The sequence below is a fragment of the Myripristis murdjan genome, chromosome 9 (assembly GCF_902150065.1).
Source record: "Myripristis murdjan chromosome 9, fMyrMur1.1, whole genome shotgun sequence".
Classification (NCBI taxonomy): Eukaryota; Metazoa; Chordata; class Actinopteri; order Holocentriformes; family Holocentridae; genus Myripristis; species Myripristis murdjan.
In genome coordinates this window covers 1,114,458-1,135,680 of record NC_043988.1, presented here as the reverse complement: position 1 = coordinate 1,135,680, position 21,223 = coordinate 1,114,458, and the positions used below count along the sequence as shown (strand labels likewise).

General features: G+C 40.4%; 1 protein-coding gene across 1 annotated transcript in view; it reads left to right on the top strand.

The window, feature by feature from the left end:
- nsmfb (NMDA receptor synaptonuclear signaling and neuronal migration factor b) overlaps positions 1-21,223 on the top strand; it is a 69,623-nt gene that overhangs the window by 16,410 nt on the left and 31,990 nt on the right. Inside the window, exons 2-5 of the mRNA XM_030060330.1 lie at positions 5,570-5,625; positions 9,137-9,904; positions 10,720-10,792; positions 13,943-13,948. Coding sequence (XP_029916190.1) covers positions 5,570-5,625; positions 9,137-9,904; positions 10,720-10,792; positions 13,943-13,948 — 903 coding nt within the window. The remainder of the gene's footprint in view (positions 1-5,569; positions 5,626-9,136; positions 9,905-10,719; positions 10,793-13,942; positions 13,949-21,223) is intronic.

Genomic DNA, 21,223 nt, shown 5'->3' with positions numbered 1-21,223 from the left:
GAACCTGTCCCGGAAAACCGCTGTATGATCTTGGCCACTGTGCTGTAGCTCTGTTTCAGGGTGTTAGCAATCTTCTTATAGCCTAGGCCGTCTTTATGATGAGAAACAGTTCTATTTTTCAGACCCTCAGAGAGTTCTTTGCCATGAAGTGTCATGTTTAATATTCAGTGACCAGTATGACAGAGTATGAGGGGGAAAACACCAAATTTAACAGCCCCACTCCCCATTCACACCTGAAACCTTGTAACACTAACAAGTCACATGACACCAGGGAGGGACAACGACACAATTGGGCACAATTTGGATGTTCACTGTGAGGTGTACTCACTTATGTTGCCAGCTGTTTAGATATTAACGGCTGTGTGTTGAGTTATTTTCAGGGGACAGTAAATCTATACTGTTGTACCAGCTGTACACTGACTACTTTACGTAATATCAAAGTTTAATTTCTATAGTGTTGTCCCATGAAAAGATATAATAAAATATTTGCAAAAATGTGAGGGGTGTGCTCACTTTTGTGAGAAACTGTATTTTAACAGTTGTTAATGGCAAAGTACCTCATCACTGACTAGGTGTGGCCAGAAGTGCAACATGCCTGAAAGTTTCAGCGCCTATGGGGTAGTGCAGCACAAGTTGAATGCTGCTGTTGAGTCACACTTAAAGTCACATGCAGTTTACAGATTGGTGCATCCACAAATCCACAAACTAGCCAATTGTTTTGGCAATCTACTATCCTCTGGTAATGGCAGAACTCCCACTGCAGTGTGATGAGTGGTGAGGACACACTCCCACACTCTGCAAGCACAAAATTTGATGATTGTGTGTACATGGTTTTCATCGTCTGCCTGATTCACTGATACAGTCCATGTTTATACCATTTTAGCATTCATACCATTTTTTTATTTTCTTTTTTCAATTAAACGGCTAAAGGTCTCTATTCAGCTCTGCACAGTCTACCTTAAAGTTTCAATTTGTTGCCAAACTGGAACTCTGCACTGCATCCGATTTAGCGTGGATGGGAGATGCTGTTGCAGATGTATTTTCTAATTTTAGGCTGCTAAGGCAAGTGAACTTAACCTAAAACCTAAAATGGTCCAAATTTAGATTACATTCAAAAACATGGGAAAATAGTGATGAGCAAATTAGTAACAAATTGGTCAAAAGCTAAAAGAAATTGCTCAGCAAAAAATCTAAAAAGCCAATATTTCCAAAACATTTCCAGAGAATTGGTTCAAAAGTTCTTTCTTTCTTTCTTTCTTTCTTTCTTTCTTTCTTTTTTTTTTTTTAACTATCTAGAGTTATTAAATATAATATAAATAAATATTTAAAATGAAATTTCTCCACCCCCACCCCAAATCAAATATCAGACAGTGCCTGGCTGACATCCAGCATATGGTGAAAGGCCAGTGTTGTTGCAGAAGGCTGCTTTGTGGCAGTAGGAAATGAGGGGTCACACGCACTGTGTGACTTGAGAAAAAAAGTGTGCATTTCCATCAGCAGTGCAGAGAAATTGTATCTTAGACACAATCTGTAAATCAGGAGCAGAGATATGTACTGAGCTCTGCCTCTGTAAATTCACTCTACTGCAGCACTTTGTCCTCTGCTACCCGTGATGTGTTTTGGTACCCTATTTCCCAACACACCATATGGAATTTTTATTGGAGGATGTGCAGGGAGTGGGGCACATAAATAAGAGATGATTGCATTTTCTTCCTTGTGTCCTCCTCCTCCCCCATCCTTCACTCCAGGCTATGAGGGGAGTCACAAGGAATGTCATCGCTGCATGTGCCATCTCATATTTAATTACTAAAGTGTGTCATAGCAGGGAGGCCTGGCCACAGTAACAACACCCCCCACCCCCACCCCCACCCCCACTCCCCAACCAGTGTGTTTGTGTGTGTAGCATTTATCTTTAATTTTTTCCTACATGCTGCTCTACATGCAGGCTTTATGTACACAGTAGTTTGTGTGTGTGTGTGTCTGTTTGTGTCTGTTTGTGTGTGCGCACACGTGCATACAGAAGGAATGCCAGATAGACGCTGAGTGATTATGGCCTTTATTCTTTCTCTAGGTGTGTAGATGTGTGCATGTGTGTGTTTTATTTCACATGCACACTTCTGTTTCAGCAGAAGAAATGTTTTTGTGTGGATGATTGGAACCAGGACTATTAAATGCTGTAGTACACAGGTGTCAAACTGGTGCCATGGAGGGCCAAGAGGCTGCAGGTTTTCATTCCAACCAACAACTCCACCAGGTGATTTCACTGATTAGTCCCGCCTCTCTGTTTCGAGGTAGGGTGATCAGTGAAATCACCTGGTGGAGTTGTTGGTTGGAATGAAAACCTGCAGCCTCTTGGCCCTCCATGGCACCAGTTTGACACCCCTGATGTAGTACAGCTGCTGATTTTACTTGTCTCTTGCCACTTATGCAAAGAGCAGCAGAGTGTGTTTCAACTACCTGTAGTGCTATATTATTATGCTAGAAAAGGTCAAATTTATGATTAAAATAATTTATTAGTTGAATTGTTTTGGACATTGGTCCACGGAACTTCAACAAAACCAACTGAATAAAAAGGAATGGAAGACATCGAGGAATGGGGAGTTGACTCCAAAACAGTCAACTCTCCATTCTATCACGTTAATTCTAATAATAAATGAATTCAAAATTTAGTGTTGTGTTTCTCACGAACAAATTGATTCTTTTGAATGGCTCTTTGGTGTGAATGAGGGGAACTGATTTGTACCCGCTGAGACATTAATTTTGTTATTGGTGGCCTCATTACGAATCCCAATAGAGTTCTTGGCAAGATAATTAACATGGTTAACTTTAGGGTTATGGCTGGGTGAGAGAGCTTTTGCTATCAAGACTCTTTTTACAGACAGAGAATAGGCAAAACACATTTTCTTACCAGTGGCAGCATTTGTGGAGTATCTTGCCCAGAACTGCATTGGAATTCAGGATATTAGTGGATAACACAGGGCAGGACAGTCCTAATCCTGAAGGACCCCCAGAAAGGACCCATCCCATCCATCTACCAGCCAATAACCTGCCTCTGCACAGAAGAGGAGCAGACAACTTGGAGGAACAAGCCCCTACATGGCATGTACCACCATCAAGTTGAAGGAGTGGCTGATATCAAGAAGACCTACCAGTGGCTGGAAAACGCTTGACTGACAGGCAGCACAGAGGCACTAATCACGGCAGCACAAGAACAGGCCCTGTGCACAAGAGCCATAGAGGCCAGGGTCTATCAGAGTAGAGCAGACCCAAGGTGTAGGCTATGCAAAGATGCCCCTGAGACAAACCAGCACATAGTAGCAGGGTGTAAGATGCTAGCTGGATCAGTGTACATGGAGAGGCAGAACCAAGTGACTGGGATAGTATACAGGAACATCTGTACCCAGTATGGAATAGAGGTACCCAAATCCCAATGGGCCATACCACTGAAGGTGGTAGAGAACAACAGGGCCAAGATCCTGTGGGACTTCAGCTTCCAGACTGACAACCAGCTCCTGGCTAACCAAACAGACATAGTGGTAGTGGACAAAGAGCACAAGAGGTTGGTGGTGATAGATGTGGAGATATCAGCCGACGCCAACATCAGAAAGAAGGAACACGAAAAGGTTGAGAAGTGCCAAGGGCTGAGAGAGCAGCTAGAGCGGATGTGGAAGGTGAAGGCTAGCGTGGTCCCTGTGGTAGAAGGAGCACTCAGGTGACCCCCAAACTGGGAGAGTGGCTCCAGCAAATTCCAGGAACAACATCTGAAGCCTCAGTCCAGAAGAGCTCAGTCCTAGGAACAGCTAAGATACTGCGCAGAACCCTCAAACTCCCAGGCCTCTGGTAGAGGACCTGAGCTTGTGGATGACACAGATACAACCCCATGACAGGGACATTTTTTATATATATTATTATTACATATCATTATTATAATATATAATAAAAAATATACATGTATAATAATATTTTTTATTTGTTGTTCATCTTCATACATAGATTGATCTACCGTTTTCATTCTAGCTTCTCTCCTTCTTTATTCAATGCAATCCTGTGGTCACCAAACTGAACACCCTCCACAACCTGACTGTGCCTTGAAATCTTGTCCATGAAGATCACAAACAGAATTGGAGACAAGGAACAGCCCTGGTGGAGTCCAACACCCTCTGGAAACAAGCTTGACTTAAGGCCAAGAACACAGACACAGCTCTCACTGCCCACAGAACCCCCTGGGGAACGTGGTTGTAAGCCTTCTCCAAATCCACAAAGCCCATGATCGCTCCAGTATCCGTGCAAGGGTATCAGTCCACTGTTCCACAGCCAGGATGGAATCCGCATTGTTCCACTGAATCCAAGGTTTGACAATCACCCACAGTCTCCTTTCCAGCACCTTGGAGTAAGCTTTCCCAGGGAAGGTGAGCAGTGTGATACATAATAATTGGAGCACACTCTCTGGGCTTCCTTTATAAAAATGGGGACCACCACCCTCATCTACCACTCTCTGGGCGCTGTCCCCAACCTCCATGCAACATTGAAAAAATGTGATCAGTTGACATCTCAACCGCTCTCTTCACCCAAGTGTCGAGAGCACACAGCTGGAGGTCTGCTCAAACAACTACAAAGTCAATCATCGTATAAATGTATGTCTACATGCACAGTTTAATGCCCTAACACACTTGATCTTGTCAACAACCATTCATTTAATCGACTTAACACTTGGTGGATGTATTGCTGAGGACATAAGGGAGTGCAGTGTCGAGTGTGAAGTTGTTTGGATGAGCGGTTCTCCACAAAGCTGCGAGCAGCAGTACTTGAGGTTGAGCAATCGAAATGGAGTAATTAAGACGTGATTTAAGTGCAGACTTTCAGCTTTAATTTAAGCGCGGTGTGGGGCCACAGACCGGGACTCTGCAGTTTTTATGTTTACATTTTTTAGGTTTTTATGTGTTTTTAGCACTACTTTCAATATTTTTTATTGTCTTAGATGTGTCTTTGTCTTTGTGATACTGTATGGGCTGGGGGGAACGATATTTCGTTTTCTATGTATGCAAGAGCCTAAGAAATGACAAATAAAGAAATCTTGAATCTTGAGTAATAAACATGATAAATACACATGACACAATGCCCAGGAGAGTAAAAACTCACTGCTCTGCAGTCATTGAAAAATACTTAACGATTTTATATTAACATTATATCTTATGAAAATACAAGAAAATGAAAAGCACAGCTGTCACCCCTGTCCCCAGAATCCCCAGAGGGTGCAAGCTGACAGCAGCTCTCTGATGACTGCCAGTAAACTGAAGCACTGCTGTAAACGTGGAAACAGTCTGGGGAAAGTGGAGGGATCTGATTATTTGGTAGTGTATGTGTACAGGAATTTTGAGTAAACAGTACGGTAACACATGTAAGCGCATAACCCATTTTCCTGTTATAACCCGGTTACTCACAATATTCTGGTTTCTTGTGTTCATGTAAATGCAGTCGTTGACTCTTTGTGAGTGACTCCTTGGTGTTAGATGGTAGCAGCAGAGCAGTCGGCTCAGGGGTAACCACTGCACTTGTTGTCTCTCTGCAGAGCAGCCAGAGCATTCGGAGAGTACCTGTACCAAACAAACCCAGAGAACGGAGCAGGTAGGCAATAATAGGAAAATCCCTGAATTTTACACCTCTTTTCACTGGCTTAACCCAAGGTCACATCTACCCAGATATGTATAAAAATGCAAATTTGCTTCTCCATTTGTACAAAAAACTCCATCCACAAGGGAGCTTTTTGTAAAGCCTCTGTACACAAAAGGATGCAAAGACATCTTTGCACTATAAACATGCACAAAAACACTGAGCAGTGACTGCAGTGGTTTGTTGACATCCCACAGTTAGCTGCAAATGCAAGTGCAAATATGGTTATAAATGTCTTAAACTTTAAGACATTTATAACCATTGAAAAAAAACATTTAAATATTAGTACTATTTTTAAATTTAGTACTCCACATATGCTGCCTTCAATCCCTGAGGAAGAAGGCTGGCATTTTGGAATATTTTGTTAGTTATACTTAATAGTTTACCAAGAAGGTTTGCAAGTAAAACATCCATTGTCGGGGATTGAAGGCAGGACATGGTGAGTACTTGATACAAAAATTAAGGCTGAGTGGTTTATATGGACAGAGGAGGTCTAAAAGTCATGAATGAATGTACATTGTTGAATATAACTGCATGACTGACATTCAGCATGCTGTGAGCTCAGCATCCCACTATGAGCAAAGGCAAAGAAGCAAAGTAGTGAGACCGGTGCCATCAGCATTATCCAACCTTATTATTTTCACCTATACACTTGACAAAGGGAAAACAATGTTTAAAAAAAAAAAAAAAAAAAAAAAAAAAATCCCGTGTGGAGGGCTTTTTCCAGAAGTTTAAACTGTTTTCATGTGGTCAGAAGGTCAAAACGGGAAGAAAAAGTTGTGTTTTCAAATATGTTGTCTCCATGTGGACATCCAGTGTAGAAAAGACACCAGGGGATCTCACATTCACAAATGGAGAAAAGAAAAGAAAATGGAAAATGGAAAAAATTTGAGGAGAGGTACCTGTCACCTAGGGCACTGATCATTTTATTGGTCAGATGCATAATGAAATTGATACTTTGCTTTTAGAAAGGACCACATCAGTGATTCTGTGTGTTTAGATGGTAATATCTACAAAAGGTATAAATGTTTCTGAACTCCAATATCCCCTCCATGCCCCCACCCCCTTTTTTCCAGCCATTGGCTTCATCCATTCTACTATGATATGAAAATGAACTTCGTTCACACCAGTATTCTGTCACTGTAATAAAGTTATCCACATTAGTTTTCCTACACTCCTTCTGCCAGAAAATAACAGGGAAACATTTCCTTTACAGAGCTAATTATCAGTTCTGCGTTTTATGAATTGCGAAGACTTTGTTAGCCACAGAAGCAGAACATCATAAGGTTGGTGTCTCAACTGAAAACTCTAAATTAAAAATCAAGTTTTATGTTATACGTGTGAAATCTTTAGTTCTCCCGCATGATTTCTTAAGTAGTTTTGTATCAATGTAAAAATGTAGGCAAACTGTATTTAACAGGAAAACATTCAAAATCACTTGTGTGGTCCTTTTTGGGAGGTCCATCCTCCCAAGACCCTTCAGTACAACATCAGCCTCATGTTTTTGCCAGCTCCCCCTTCCAGAATTCAACTTATCCATTTCCAAATCGACCCTTATTGCTCTCACCTCTGTTTTGTCTAATGTCCATCATCTTCCTGTTCCTCTTCTCATTCCACTGATAGGTTTTTGACTCATAATGTTTACCACACTGCTGCCAAAGCCACCAGTCCTGAAGCTACCTTTTTTCCTCCCTATCTCTCTGTTCATATGTATTTAATACCTAGGCATTTATGTGATGCCTAATCCAGACTGACTTGTTGTAGTGCTGCTGATGGTTGATATTTTGTGCTAATATCCATTTGCTTTAATTTCAAAATTAGCCAAAAATAAACCAGAAACTTATCAAAAGAAAATGCATTTTAGTGAAATGATCAAAGAGAATGTTAAACAAGTTGAGAGATAATGGCAAACACTATTTTTCCGATAGATTTGTCAGCAAACCTTTAAAAAAACATCTAGAGAATATCGTCTTTCCTATTGGAGAGGGAAGATGCACACATGGCAAAATCCAATATTCAGCAAAAGGCAGATACCCATTTATTGGCAAACCAATAAATGGAGCTGATAAACCAATAAATGGAATTTCTAGATCATCAAAAATTACAGGCATCTTAGCAGACAAGCAGACAAGTTAAATGGTTTCCTTAGCAGTGTGCTTAAAATATTTGTGGGAAGAATGCACAAATTGCACAAACTGAATTTAATTTAAATGCTAAATGTGGATACGGACACAGCCTACTTTCTGTACATACCAAAGAGCTTTATCTCATTGTAAATATTAGAGAAAAGATTTCTCCATCCTCCTGTGCTGATGTATTTAATGGCCTCACAGACCACTGCTGTCTACAATGCCATCTCCACTTTTGCCTTCATCCACTACTTAGTCCAAAACACAAACCATGCTAGAGTTTTTTTTTTTATTATTATTATTCCTTGAGGAAGCGCATCAAAATTTATCAACATGGGGTAGAAATTAAGTAAGGACACAGCTCGACAAAAGGTCAGTTTGTAGTTGTTAGTTTAGCTCAAAGTTATGTTAGTCCCATGGCAACCCAGGTTAATTGGGAATAGCTCAGTTAAACATGGAAGGGGGAGGTGGGTCGGGAGAGACCTTTGCTACCTGGATATTTAACCTTGGAGCCTCACCAAAAACAGCATAATTGTGAGATAACTGTAACAGGTTTTTTTTTTTTTTTTTTTTTGCGAGTAGCCCCATGGTTATCTACAGGAAAGTCTACAATATAGCAACTGGCAGAACAGCAGCAAATATCTGGTTGTTTGAAACTACCTGTTTGTACTCTCATGCAAGCACACAGCATTTCCTGCTATTTCATGCACACACAGACAGACACACACACACACACACACACACACACTTCATTTGAACATTTATGCTCCTAAATCTTTGGATGCTCCCAATTTTTTTCATCTAGGAGCATACTAATTCATTTATGTACTCCATCAGAAAAAGGTTAGTGTAGAGCCCTGCTTTAGGGACTCTGATATCAATCTTTTTGAAAAACACAATTTTTCAACACATTTAAACACAAGAAATCTGACATTGATTCAGCATCACAGTTCTGACCTTTTGAATATTTAATTTTAGACAATTAGATTTATCTATCTGTTATGTAATTTCTAAAGGTTTTTTAGAAAGTTACAAAAATTAACATCAAAATCTTGTTTTCAAATTACAAGAAAACTTTATTTAAAAGTATTAAAATTATATATTTAAAGGTCAGATCAGTGAAGCTAGATCAGGTTACTTGTGTTTTTGCAAAGACCCCCTGGAAGGCCCTTGAGGATCCTTATGGGGTCCCCAGACCCCACTTTAAAAACCACTTCTTTATGCAACCAGGCCCAGGACACAACACTGTCGTTAAGATAAAATAATAATTTATAATAATTATAAAAATAATAATTGTTCTTGCCTCCTTTTCTCTCCCTCTCTGCCTGTCTCTCCAGATCATCTTTTGTTGTCTGACACCTTCACTGGCCAAGACTCCAACTCCCCAGATGTCAGGCACTTGCACAACAACAACCTGCCACCACAAAGCCATTGTTTGCCCATAGTTAAGCCCAACCAGCCCAACACGTCCCATCCTGGTCTTCCACCACAGGCTCAGCCCCAGGCCAGCACTCTGCAGACACTAGCTCTCTCGGGTTCCTCCAAGCGTCGGCTTTCTGTGGAGCGCAGCCTGTCCTCAGAGGACCAGCCCAGCGCCAGAGGGACAGAGGGGAGTGTGACAGTGAAGCCAGCCCGGGTGTACACTATCACCCGGGAGGGAGGGATGACCCTGGGGGGCCGTGGCAGTGAGGAGAGTCTGGAGCTAGAGGTGCTGAAGGGATCCAGGGAACAGCCTCTGTCCCCGGCCCCCGCCTCCACCAGCCACCAGCCTTCCTACAGCAGCCAACCACCTGCTGCTGCCCGAGGCACCAGTCACCGTGGTAGCCATCACCGTGGGAGCCATCACCACACCCACCAGCATCAGGGGGGCCCACTGTCATCTCAGCCGCTGCAGAGCTCGGGGAGCGCCCACAACATCCGGGACTGGGGGGTGAGGAGAGGGGCGTCTCGAGACGACTACACCTCAGACTGCGTGGCCTGCATCCGGGCTCCGTGCCAGAGCCAGCGCTCCCTGGATCTTGATACGTCGCCGCGGGACGGGGGAAAGCAGCGCAAGAAACTGGAGAGGATGTGCAGCGAGGACAGAGCATCTACTGGTGACAGGGGTAAAGATTGGATGGATTATGGGTAAAGTAGTGGGTGGATGAATCATGTAGATGCTTACTGATAGAGCAAAAGAGAATTTTTCATCTGTCATTGTATCTTATGATTTTGACCCATTTTCAGGTACATACACATTAAAGTGACAGTGCAGCTATCTGCCATCCGGATTATTCACTTCTGAGCAAAACTGCAATTGTATTGTCAAACGCTTTAAAATTAAAAATGTAACTACTGTATTTCAGCTCTTGAAAGATTCTTTATAAAGGTGAAGAAAATCTCGGTAAAAATAATGAAGTGCAAGTCTCTTTCCAAAACATTCCACGGCACACTGTCAGATTGGTGTAAGCTAAAATGCCTTTATTTCACATGGCAATTCATTAAAAGAAAAACAACCATGTGCTGCAGTGTTCATTACTGTATGTTTTAAATATAATACCTTCTAGTATAGAGAATACATCATAAAACTCCCAAAGCCTCTCAAGTTTAGCTTTTCCTTGTTCTCTCTGTATCCGTTTCTGTATTCATTTTATTACACGTTGGAAATCGGAACATATCGCTGCTTTCAGGTAAAAACCATGGTTTTGGAAGGGTTTCATAAACCCAAGAGTAGCAAACTGTTCTGAAATCATAGCGGAGCATGTAATCTCTCAGTTTAATTAAAATTGGAGTTATGACTTTTTATGCAAAAGCAAAAATGATGGAATGTTTTGTGCCTCATCAAAATACATTCTCCAACATCCTCCACAAACTGTGAGCACCATGTTTGAATGTTCTGCCTAATGACACCACGCCTTCCTTTTGTTTCCTGTGCTTACAGAGGACAATCCTAATAGCTGGTTCCCCAAAGAGAACATGTTCAGCTTTCAGACAGCCACCACCACCATGCAGGCGTGAGTATGGGACAGAAACCCGCTTTCATTCCCACGCTGTGTGGCACTGAGTCTGACTGTTAAGGCATGATCATCGTGCACATTGAAATGGGTGGTGCTAGGAGCAAATCCCCAGACACATTCACTGCAAAACAATCACAACAATATACAAAATAATGTATAGCATCTTTTTCTCATCTCCTATTTTTCAGAGATGATGGGCTGCTGGTGGAGATAACATTTATATTTGATTTTTTTTTTTTTCTCCCTTTTTCCAGATTGCCACAAGTTTTTTTTATTGTGGTTTTGAGTGTACTGTTGTTTGAACAATATTCTAAACAGTTAGTATCTAGTTCTTCTCTCCTTCTTCCAGTGTTGTGATGAGGTCACTTCCTTTGATAATTGTAAACACCTGTAATCAACTAATTGCATAGGTGTACTGATGTTTCAAAAGGAAGACACACAACAGCAGGTTGTGATTGTTTTACAGTGACTGAGTCTGACTGTACCACCATGCAGGCATGATATGAGCTACAATTTCAGCTTTCCCCTCTTATAACCTCCCATAGACCACTGTATGTTTTTTTTTTTTTTTTCACACACAACTTTAAGTACGAGAAGGTTACAATGTTACATTAAGCTGATGCTGGCATTTTACTTAAGATTAGATATTGACCAGTCAAGCTTCAAGCTTATCCACCTGTTATGATGGAGGTCCTTCTCTGGACAGAGGTAGTCTGTGTGTTTGTATTAATATTATTATTATATATATTAATATTATTATTATTTTTGCATCAGATATCTGACCAGAAGAATCATTTCAGTGATGTGTCAGGATTTTACTGCTTTCAAAGGGCTCACTTTCAAGATATAATCAAGAAATTAGCAAAAGGTTACAAGAAAACTATCAAAACAGTTAGTAAAAGCTGAACCTAAGCAGTGACCAGGTCTCACCAAATGCAGCACCACATCAGAATCAGAACTACTTTATTGATCCCTAAGTGGAAATCGGGTAGAAACAAGAAGAAACATGGATCTAGTGGATTATGTTTTGCTGGCATATTTGCAGTGGGAGATGACATGTAGCAAAGGGCCCGGGCCTTTACACCTGGTGTGCACTCTACCACATGATCTACCAGGGTGCCCCCTGATTATCACTTTAATTTGAATCAAGGACTTCATAGTCCAGAAGTAACTCATTTAAAGTTACGTTGACTTTGTTTTTGGCCATGGCTACTGGATTAGGACCTACTCCTGTTTTAATTAAATGCCTTTCTGGCAAAGCATCCCTTAGTGTCCCATGATGAGGTCTAAATGTGGTTTCAGAGGCTTCCTCACTATGACAGGAATACAGTCAGTGGTATTAAAAAAGCAGCTGTAACCAGTTTCAGTCCAAAGATACTGGTTATCAGTTTTTTTAAAAGCTGCATTCGTTGAAGCTTAATTCCAACAACCAATGGCTGAATGTAGTGTAGCATAAGGATGGAGCTGAAATCCACGACAGCAGGTGCAGATTTGGGACATAGAGTGTGTGATGGCTAAGACCTTTCATTCACAACACATGCACAACACAGCAAGAATCACAAAACTACACATGCATGTATGAACACACATACACACACACACACACACGCATACACACACTCACACACACTCACACACACATATGCATACACACACACACACACACACACACACACACACACAGCATCTCCACTTTTGACTTCTTAATTATCACCTATCACCTAGAGCTGATAATTATGATCCTCAAACAAACAAAGTTCGCCCACCATGATCTTCCCTCTTGTCTCTCCCACGCTCGCTCTCCTCTCCTCTCCTTATATGTTAGTGTCTCTCCTCCTTTTTTCCATCTGTCCCCATCTGCACATATCTCCATTCAGGTCAGAAAACTACTACCCCTTTATTAAAAATTAGGTACCAGACGGTCCGTGTCAGGGATTACATTCACTTCAGATTAGTTACTTCAGGACTATGGAGTCCTTAATTAAATTTAAAATGATAAATCCACCAGATTCATGTTTTTATTGTTTTGGTGATACCTTTGGTGAGAGGTGGTCATTGTTTTGGTGTTTTACACTGGGCATGGGTGCAAGCCCTGCACCATAATATACTCAGTGCAGACTGTTGCTTCTTATGTCATATACTGTTTCACATTTATCACAACCTTTTGTATAAACATAAATCACATTCAGTTATGTAAGAGTCCTCTCTATCCTCGTATGGGAATTTTTCACGAACTGGCTGGAGGTTGAATCACTGTCATGTGGTCACAGTTAGCAACAGAGAGTATTTAAACTAGACATTTAGGAAATGGCTTTGGATTAATACTGTAATTGCAAAATGTGATAATGTTCATAAAACCAGGACTGGGTCTAGAAAAGTCCAGAAATGTGTGGGATGAACAAGATGGATGCCGGATGCTTAAGTTAAACCCACTGCCTTGGAACTTCAAACCCTCATTTACTTGATGACTAACGGTGACCTTTGATCTGGATATCAAATCATTTGAATCTTGATTAAAATAAATCTAGGACGAATTCATTTCATGACAGAGAAAGCAAATTAGATTTATTCCAGTTTAAAAGGGCATTTAAGACTATCCCTGTATGAGGAAGCGCCCCCCTAGTGTCCCATGTAGGTCTAAACCTTGTTTTAGACTAGAGGCTTTTCCACCCAAAGTAGAATAAAATTCTGGGGGAATAGCTGGATACTTTTCACATTTTAGCATTAAAATGGTCAAAGATTCCGAATATCTGCATCAAATATCATCTATTGGAGGTTCAATCTAAAAGAATTCCTATCAGCTTTCAAAAATCCACATCTGTCCATCACTTACCTCCTTGTCATTTGTTCTCTACTCTTCCAAAACAGCTTCACGTTTTCACATATATCTCATATGCATGGCCTCATTTGACTTTCTGGCTGCCAAAACGTGTCCCTGCTTGCAGATATTTTGGGTTGGGAGTAAGTAGAAGTATTTCACTCAAGGTTAGTTTTGGCTCTCTCTGTCCTCAGCTGACTGCAGTACCACAACATGAAGCCATCTCTGATGTGTATGGAGGATCTCTCTGGCCCTGATGCTACTAACCTCTGTTCTTTTTCTCTTTTTGCCTTGCTTCTCTGTGGCTTCTGTTCCAACTACGACTGTAGAATATCGTGAGTAACTCTCCGAACCACCCCCATTGTTGTTCCGTGTTGCTTTTCCTCATTCTCTGTATCTCTCACACACAGTTAGGTAACTTTGAATCCTTTCCTCCTGTGGCTTTGTGCGAATACGTCTGCTGTGTCCTTAACCCCTCAACCTCAGTGTCTGTGGACTGGCTGTTTGAAATTATAGATTCACTCAGCAGTCAGCTGAAGTGCAGGGAAAATACAGTAAGAGACAGTGAGAAACCCAGTGATTGCACCTAAATATTTTGCAATCATGAGTTGAACAATGGGATTGTATTATTCATTCATTTATTTAATTATTTATTTATTTATTTTTTAGTTATAAATGGTAGGCTTTACAGTCTGAAAGGGGAGGCCACATCACTTTAAAAAGAATAAAATCCCTAGTCTGAGCTCTGGATGCCAAGGCTGATAAATGAAAAAGAATTGTGTGGACACTGACTTCTTTTTCATTTGTCTGTGACTGTCCTGAACTTGGATTGGATGTTTACACCATTGTGTTATTTCTGCCAAGGCTGATAACCCATGGCATTAATTTGTAACACTGTAAAATGTCTCTTGAATCCATCGATTTGTTATCTCATGTCCACAAAAACATAAAAAATGGATTGAAATACTTTGGGTTATGATGGGGTAAAAGTGTTAAGCTAAACATGAGGCCTGTATTATAGGGGTAGGAGTCACAGGGCAACTGGCAACATGATACTTTCATGATATTTTACGCATCATAACAATGGTATCACGATACAAGTGATTCTGGTATCACAATATATTGTAAGATAATCAGACATGATATATCACGATATCTGCAATTGAAGAAGATATCACTTTAGGAAGCATCCTCTCCAGACATGTAGTTAAGATCTTGGAAAGCAATTTAGCATCTACATCAAGAAGGCTGATTGGTCTATGTCAACTTGGGTTCATGGAGTGGATCCATGTCTTGTTTAAGAAGCAAGGAAGTACATGTCTGATAGAATGAAGGTGGGAAGACACCAGTATTAAAAGATTTGTTGAATACCTCAAGTAACTGAGGGGACAGTTGTTCTAAGGGTAACTCTCCAGGGGTCTCCAGGGTAACAGCTTCTTGAAGCTGAATTTTATCATTCTGACACATGGTGGGAACATTTAATTTGCTGAAAAAGCTGTCAGTTAGTTTTGCATCTCCAGGTGAATTTTCTGAATATGAATTGGAGTAAAATCATTTGAATTCATCATTAATTTAAAATCTATGACCTATGATAATCTATAAAATCTATGACAAGCTCATGTAATCAAATTAACTGTCCCTGAAGTTGAAAGGAGATTAAATTCAGTTTTAAGGGAAAGTCTTTCTTTATACAGCTCGGCTGAAGGAGAAAGTGCAGATTGTCGTTAGAGTGTGAGAATTTGGTTTGCCAGAGTTTTACGCTGCTCTTCACACGTCGTGTGGTAAATGCTTTTTGTGAAATAACCTGTCCTCAAATGTAGGCTACGCCTGAATGGCTTCCCAGATCATGCTCTTAGAAATACTTGGTGTGTCATTTGTTGAGAGATAGAGCTATATCTTTGAAATTACATTATCAACAAAGTATTTGTTAGATAATAGGGTGTTATCAAATTTCCAAGACCTGGGCATGTGTTTGTTATGAAATGCAAATTTATGATCAAGGGTATGATCAGATATGGCTTCATAACACAGTGTTACAGTGTCTCACAAATGGAAGAAACTTATAGCTGATAAGGAAATAGTCTATCCCCGTGAAGGTGTGATGCACAGGTGAGAAAAAAAGAATATTTATGACTGTTTGGATACATAAACTACAAACAATCTCCAGGGATCCACAATTTTAAACCTGTCCAAGAATGTATTTATCACTTTTGCTGATTTAGCCAGTGTCAGTGAAATACCTGGCCAACTCAGTTTTTATGCAGGGGATTATGATCCTGGTTCTTTAAACGTGTCTCCTGCCGGAAGGCAATATCAGTCAAAAGCCTTTTAAGATTTGTCAATATGTTCCGACATTTTACAGCCCCATTCAAGCCCCTACAACTCCATGAGGTGAACTGCACCAAGCTCTCCCTTTTTGTTAGATTTGCTTCTGTTGTAGACCTAGCCATAAACTGGGTCAAAAGTGGATAAAATAGAAGCAATGAACAAAAGTTTTGAAATCCACCTGAGCTTTGAGAAAATAAGAAGAAAGAGAGTGAGAGAGAGAGAGAGAGAGAGAGAGAGAACCAAAACAACACAACCTAAACACACCCCCACAGAAATCCATGCAAGAAAAAACCCTAACCCCTCTTCACCTTTTGCAAACTGAAAGGTATAGAAGAAAAACTTGGACAGACAATTAAACTTGCTCTTTACTCAGTTAGACTGCGATGAGCAAAATTTAGTTCTAAGCTCCTTCACAGAAATGTAACCCATTTAAGCCTAAAATCGCAGTAAAATATTTGAAAAATACTTTAATTAATGTAATTCAGGTCCAAAAAGTAGAAGAAACATCACAAGTTGTTTTCAATGACAGGAAAAAAAATAGGGACAACTTTAACAAAATTCAGTTCAACAATGAACAACAACTGTAGCAGCGCCAAGTATAGCAATACTACCCATAATAAGGTCTGAATTGGTAACACCAAAAAATGCATTTCTTCCCTTTACCCCCTCCTCTGCCTATTCTAAGCCTTGTAGTGCAGCGTAATAAGTCACCATGGTCTCTGGCACCGAGGGCTCTGACCAACAATATTATGCGCAGACATACTGAAAGGAAAATAGATAAAGCTGTCATCACTTTATCACTGGAGTAGACAGATCATACACTCTGCATCTGAAAACAAACAAACAAACAAAAAACAGTTGTAAGATTCATTAAATGAAGGCATTTAGCCAAACTTGCAACAATCTTGATGTTTATGTTAGCACTGGATTGCGCATGACCCAAATATGGATTTATGGTTCATTGACGTTACCTCATAAAGTGTAGACAAGTCGTGTCCACCAGGTGTAACATCAGTGCCGGCAGAGACATGTTGTGTGAGAGTATCAACAACTACAAGTCCATGGTAGCCAGCCATGCCTGGTGGTGTGAAACAGCAGTGGCAAACCATTTTGGGTTTCCAGCTTTAACACCCTCCTCAATACCGACAAGCCTCAAATTTTGTCTCTAGCTATGGTTCTTGATATTCAGGCACCTCTCATGTAGCTTTTTGCTCTCCTTTGTCTCTTCTCTGTTTTTGCTCTACAGCTGCAAGTCGATCCATGGTGTCATTCAGAGATTTACCCATTTCCAGTTGTTTGTGGGAAAGCTCTGTGTGGGCACCATGGAGTGAGGCTAGCTTGTTAGCTAGCTCATTGCAGATGGAGCTAATAACCACTTTGATTTCCTTGCAGAGAAATGAGATGTTATTTTTGATCTCTCGGCGCAGGTCGGCTGTTTCGGATTTAATGTCACTAAAAACAGCCTCACGCAACAATTAGGGTTGGAACCGTTTGGATTTTAACGATTCCGATCCCTAAACGATTCCCTCTTAACGATTCCGGTTCCTACCGGTTCCGATAACGGTTCCAAATATATACATTTTTGTATTTTTTTATGACACCATTATACTTAAAATAAACAAGTAATAAGTAGTGTTAGTGTATGTTTATGAGTTGTAGAACATAATAAATCATCTTGAAGGAGTAGATGTTTACCAGTAGGCTTGACTCCAATAATTTAACAATAAGTTAAATTATTATTTCTTTTAAAAATGTAAATTATTTATCAAACAGACCTAACAATTCAACTACCAATGAATGAGCAGTAGTATGCATGTGATAACATAGATTGAATATGAAATATAAGCCGAAGTGATACCTCTTCTCTGAATAGACAAGCTAAGCCAGTGTGCTGCTGTTAGCCAGTGAAAACAGAGCGGAGTGGCAACTCTTCACTTTGTTACACAATCGATGTCAGAGCGCTGCTGTAGTCTGGAAAGTTTCTTTGCCTGTTGGACTTGTACGGTGCCGGTGCAGTTGTTTTTCTAATTCCGCGATTCCGTGTTCGCGGAAATTATAGGGCCCTAGTTAAGTGGGTTTGTGTTTTTCTGGCTCCGACATTGTTTGGTTACGCTGCGGGGCTGCAGTCCTCCCACCTCGCTTGGTAATGACGGTCCGACATTCTTCACAGCAGTGCAGTGGGGGCGTATCCACCCCGGGCCGCTCAGTCTTGTAGGTGACGTGACATCACCACAGTCGCTTCAGTGCACACAACTGAGCAAAATGAATGCAGGTGAGAAATTCCAGGAATCGAAAATGATGGATCTGGCTCCATTTCTTCAATTTTGTTCCCAACCCTAGCAACAATTGCAGCACGGTTCTGAGTACACTAAGGGTGATAGCTGGTGTTGAGACTACCAGATGAGGGCAGCAGTGAAGGAAGTTAAGTTTAGTCTTCTTTCTGTTATGAAAACTTTTATTCATGCCAAACTTATGCAGCATGGTCACCGTTTAACTGTCTTCCCTTCTTCCATGAATAAAATTAGACTTTGTTAGGCTAAATGTAGTAGATAACTGAGGAAAGTAAGACGAAGCTGTCATGAGTCACGTTTACTCCATCTTACAGGAAGTATCCTGGAAAAGGCAAAGTAATTCCAAATCCAATTTTCCAGTGTTTTAAAACGCACAGCAACTGAAACATGAACATGACAGAACAGTTCCCGTTAAAATACCTGAAGGCAGGGAGCAAATGCTCTTCATAGGATCTCAAATGTCCATTGGTGCAAATGAAGTTGAAAACTCAAATATTGATACTTGGCGCAAGTTTATCAATAATGTATCACAAGAGGCAGTATTGCAATATATTGATATTTCGATATCTTGCACCAGGTGTAAGTTTAATTGGATGAGAATTAATTGGCATTCATCAAGTAGTGTGCCCTCCCCTTTAAAACTACAAGCCAGAAATGAATAAATAACACCCAGCATTTGCAATAAAATCAAGGTCTGTACAGTGACATTTGCTTATGTGTTCTTTCAGCTATTACATACCAACGCAATGCACCAGCAATATTGTATACTTAATGTCTGCTTAAAGCAAAAAGCTTATGCAGTGAAACACCAGAAACACTATTATGAAAAAGTACATTTCTAAAGTATAGTGTGTAGCTCCAAGCAAAGCAGTTACGTCAGCCACTGCCATTGTCATTCACTCTCATGAGACACAGCATATAATGATGATGAAAAGGACATACTATATAAAGATATGCATTCATCTACGATCAGTGTTACGCCATCAGAAAGGTTTGTGAGAGCTTTCATTACATAAACACACATTGAATTTGGATAATCAGTTATAAAATAGTCCTATTAGATAGATCAGGAGGTACCTCCACACGTCCAATTTAGAATATTTTCATGCATTTACCTGAGGAATAGAGTTGTGAAGTGGGCAGAGCCACCAAGTCCCTGAAGTATTTCCTAGTTGTTTTTCCCCATTTGGAATTTTTCTTTCAACGATAATCACAATATTGCTCGAGTCACATATTCTCCTGTGTAAATAAGTAATACTACAGGGTTATGTTATGGTCATCACTTCTGAATATTCAAGTTTGTTTCTTAGAAATCACATTTTTCTGCTGGTCCAACCACTGAGGTGGCTTCAAACCACCTCAGTGGCCGTGACTTTCAGTGACTTGGTGCTACATGACCAGCCTGTCTGTAATGTTTACCACTCTTGGGCCTTTGAAACACTCTCAACCCTATCATTTAAAGGGGATTCATGTATTTTAACAACAATAACACTAATGTGCTAACAATAAATTTCTGTTTAAAATTTCTACACATAGAACCTTTTGGGTGGAAAAATCATGGCATGGCAATGTAAACATAAAGAGTTTCATTTCACTCCCCAAAAACTGACATTGTAGCAATAGGCTATGAGGTTTTCATCTGGTGGCAGTGTATTTCAGGGTATTGGATAATACTGTGCACGCCCCGTTGGCTTCACATCGCCAAGGCTGAGTCTTATCAGCTGCCTGTCTGCCTGCTGGTCTCTTTATCAGTCGTTAACCCCAGAATGCAGGACATGGCATCATTTCTGACACACTCTGTCACAGCTGATTCTCATTGCGCTCGACATACTGTCATAGCCATCGCAATGCCTTTCAGGAAAGGCACACCCACGCCGACAGATTTACACACTGGCAGAACAATAGATTGATAGACAGCCAGACAGACAGAAAAGGCAGTTAATTTAAAATGCTTCAGAATTAGCTTTACAAATGAAATGGTAATAACCATCTTCAGACTCCACGGGCTGAAGAACAGTCGGCATCAGGGTATCAACCAGGGTATCCATTGGTTAATACTGCTTCGTTATTAAAATTTAGATATCTGGCTGTCAGTATTTCTGTCCCCTAATATGATGCAGGTTGTCTGATTATATTTATATCTTAGTATGGATCAACAGTACACTGGTTGTTTACAGGAATCCTATAACCTGAACTGATTCTAATGAGCTATTTTGATCAGACTTCACACAATTGTGTATGAATGTTATTACTAGTCACTGGTTTTGTTAATATGTTATGGTAATAATAATAAGAGGAAGAAGAAGAAGAACTACTAGTCTTCTTCCAACCTGACAAGAACATTTTCTGGTGGAAATACTAAATGTCTGCAATTTCTTTGGAATGTTTTCTCAATTTTAAAGCTTTTTAATATCAGCACAATGTACTATACAAAATCTCATATTGTTTACTGTTTACAGTAAAATAGTGTAAGGACAATCTCATGGTGAATATGTGGTTTGGGAAGCATCTTGTTTATTCTATACCTCACTGTCTGTTCCTGTCAGCCACTAAGATGCATCATGGTCCCAGTGTGTGTGTGTGAGTGTTGTGTGAGAATGCCCACAATGTCCTTTGCCTCTGGTGGATAAAACCTCCCTGTCTTGCCGATTCTAACTATTTAACATGGTTTATGAAACCTCTCACTAACCCTCTTGGATTTATGACTCTACACCCCTTCATTTTTGCCCCACCCCGTACTGACTGGTGCTTTACATTTATGCCAGAACCCAACTGCCAGAATTTAGTGTACACAGTACACTAAGGTTTGGTCAAACTGAATTTCTCATGCCTGCTGGGTTTTCTATCAGGTCAGTTTTCATAAACATTACTGAAAATTGATCTTTGTAGGATTTTAATATGAGTGATTTCTGGCTTAACTTATTTTGGAGCTTGGGGTTAGAGCTCTGAAAAACCATGAAAATTTAGTCAAATTGCTCCTAAATAACAAAT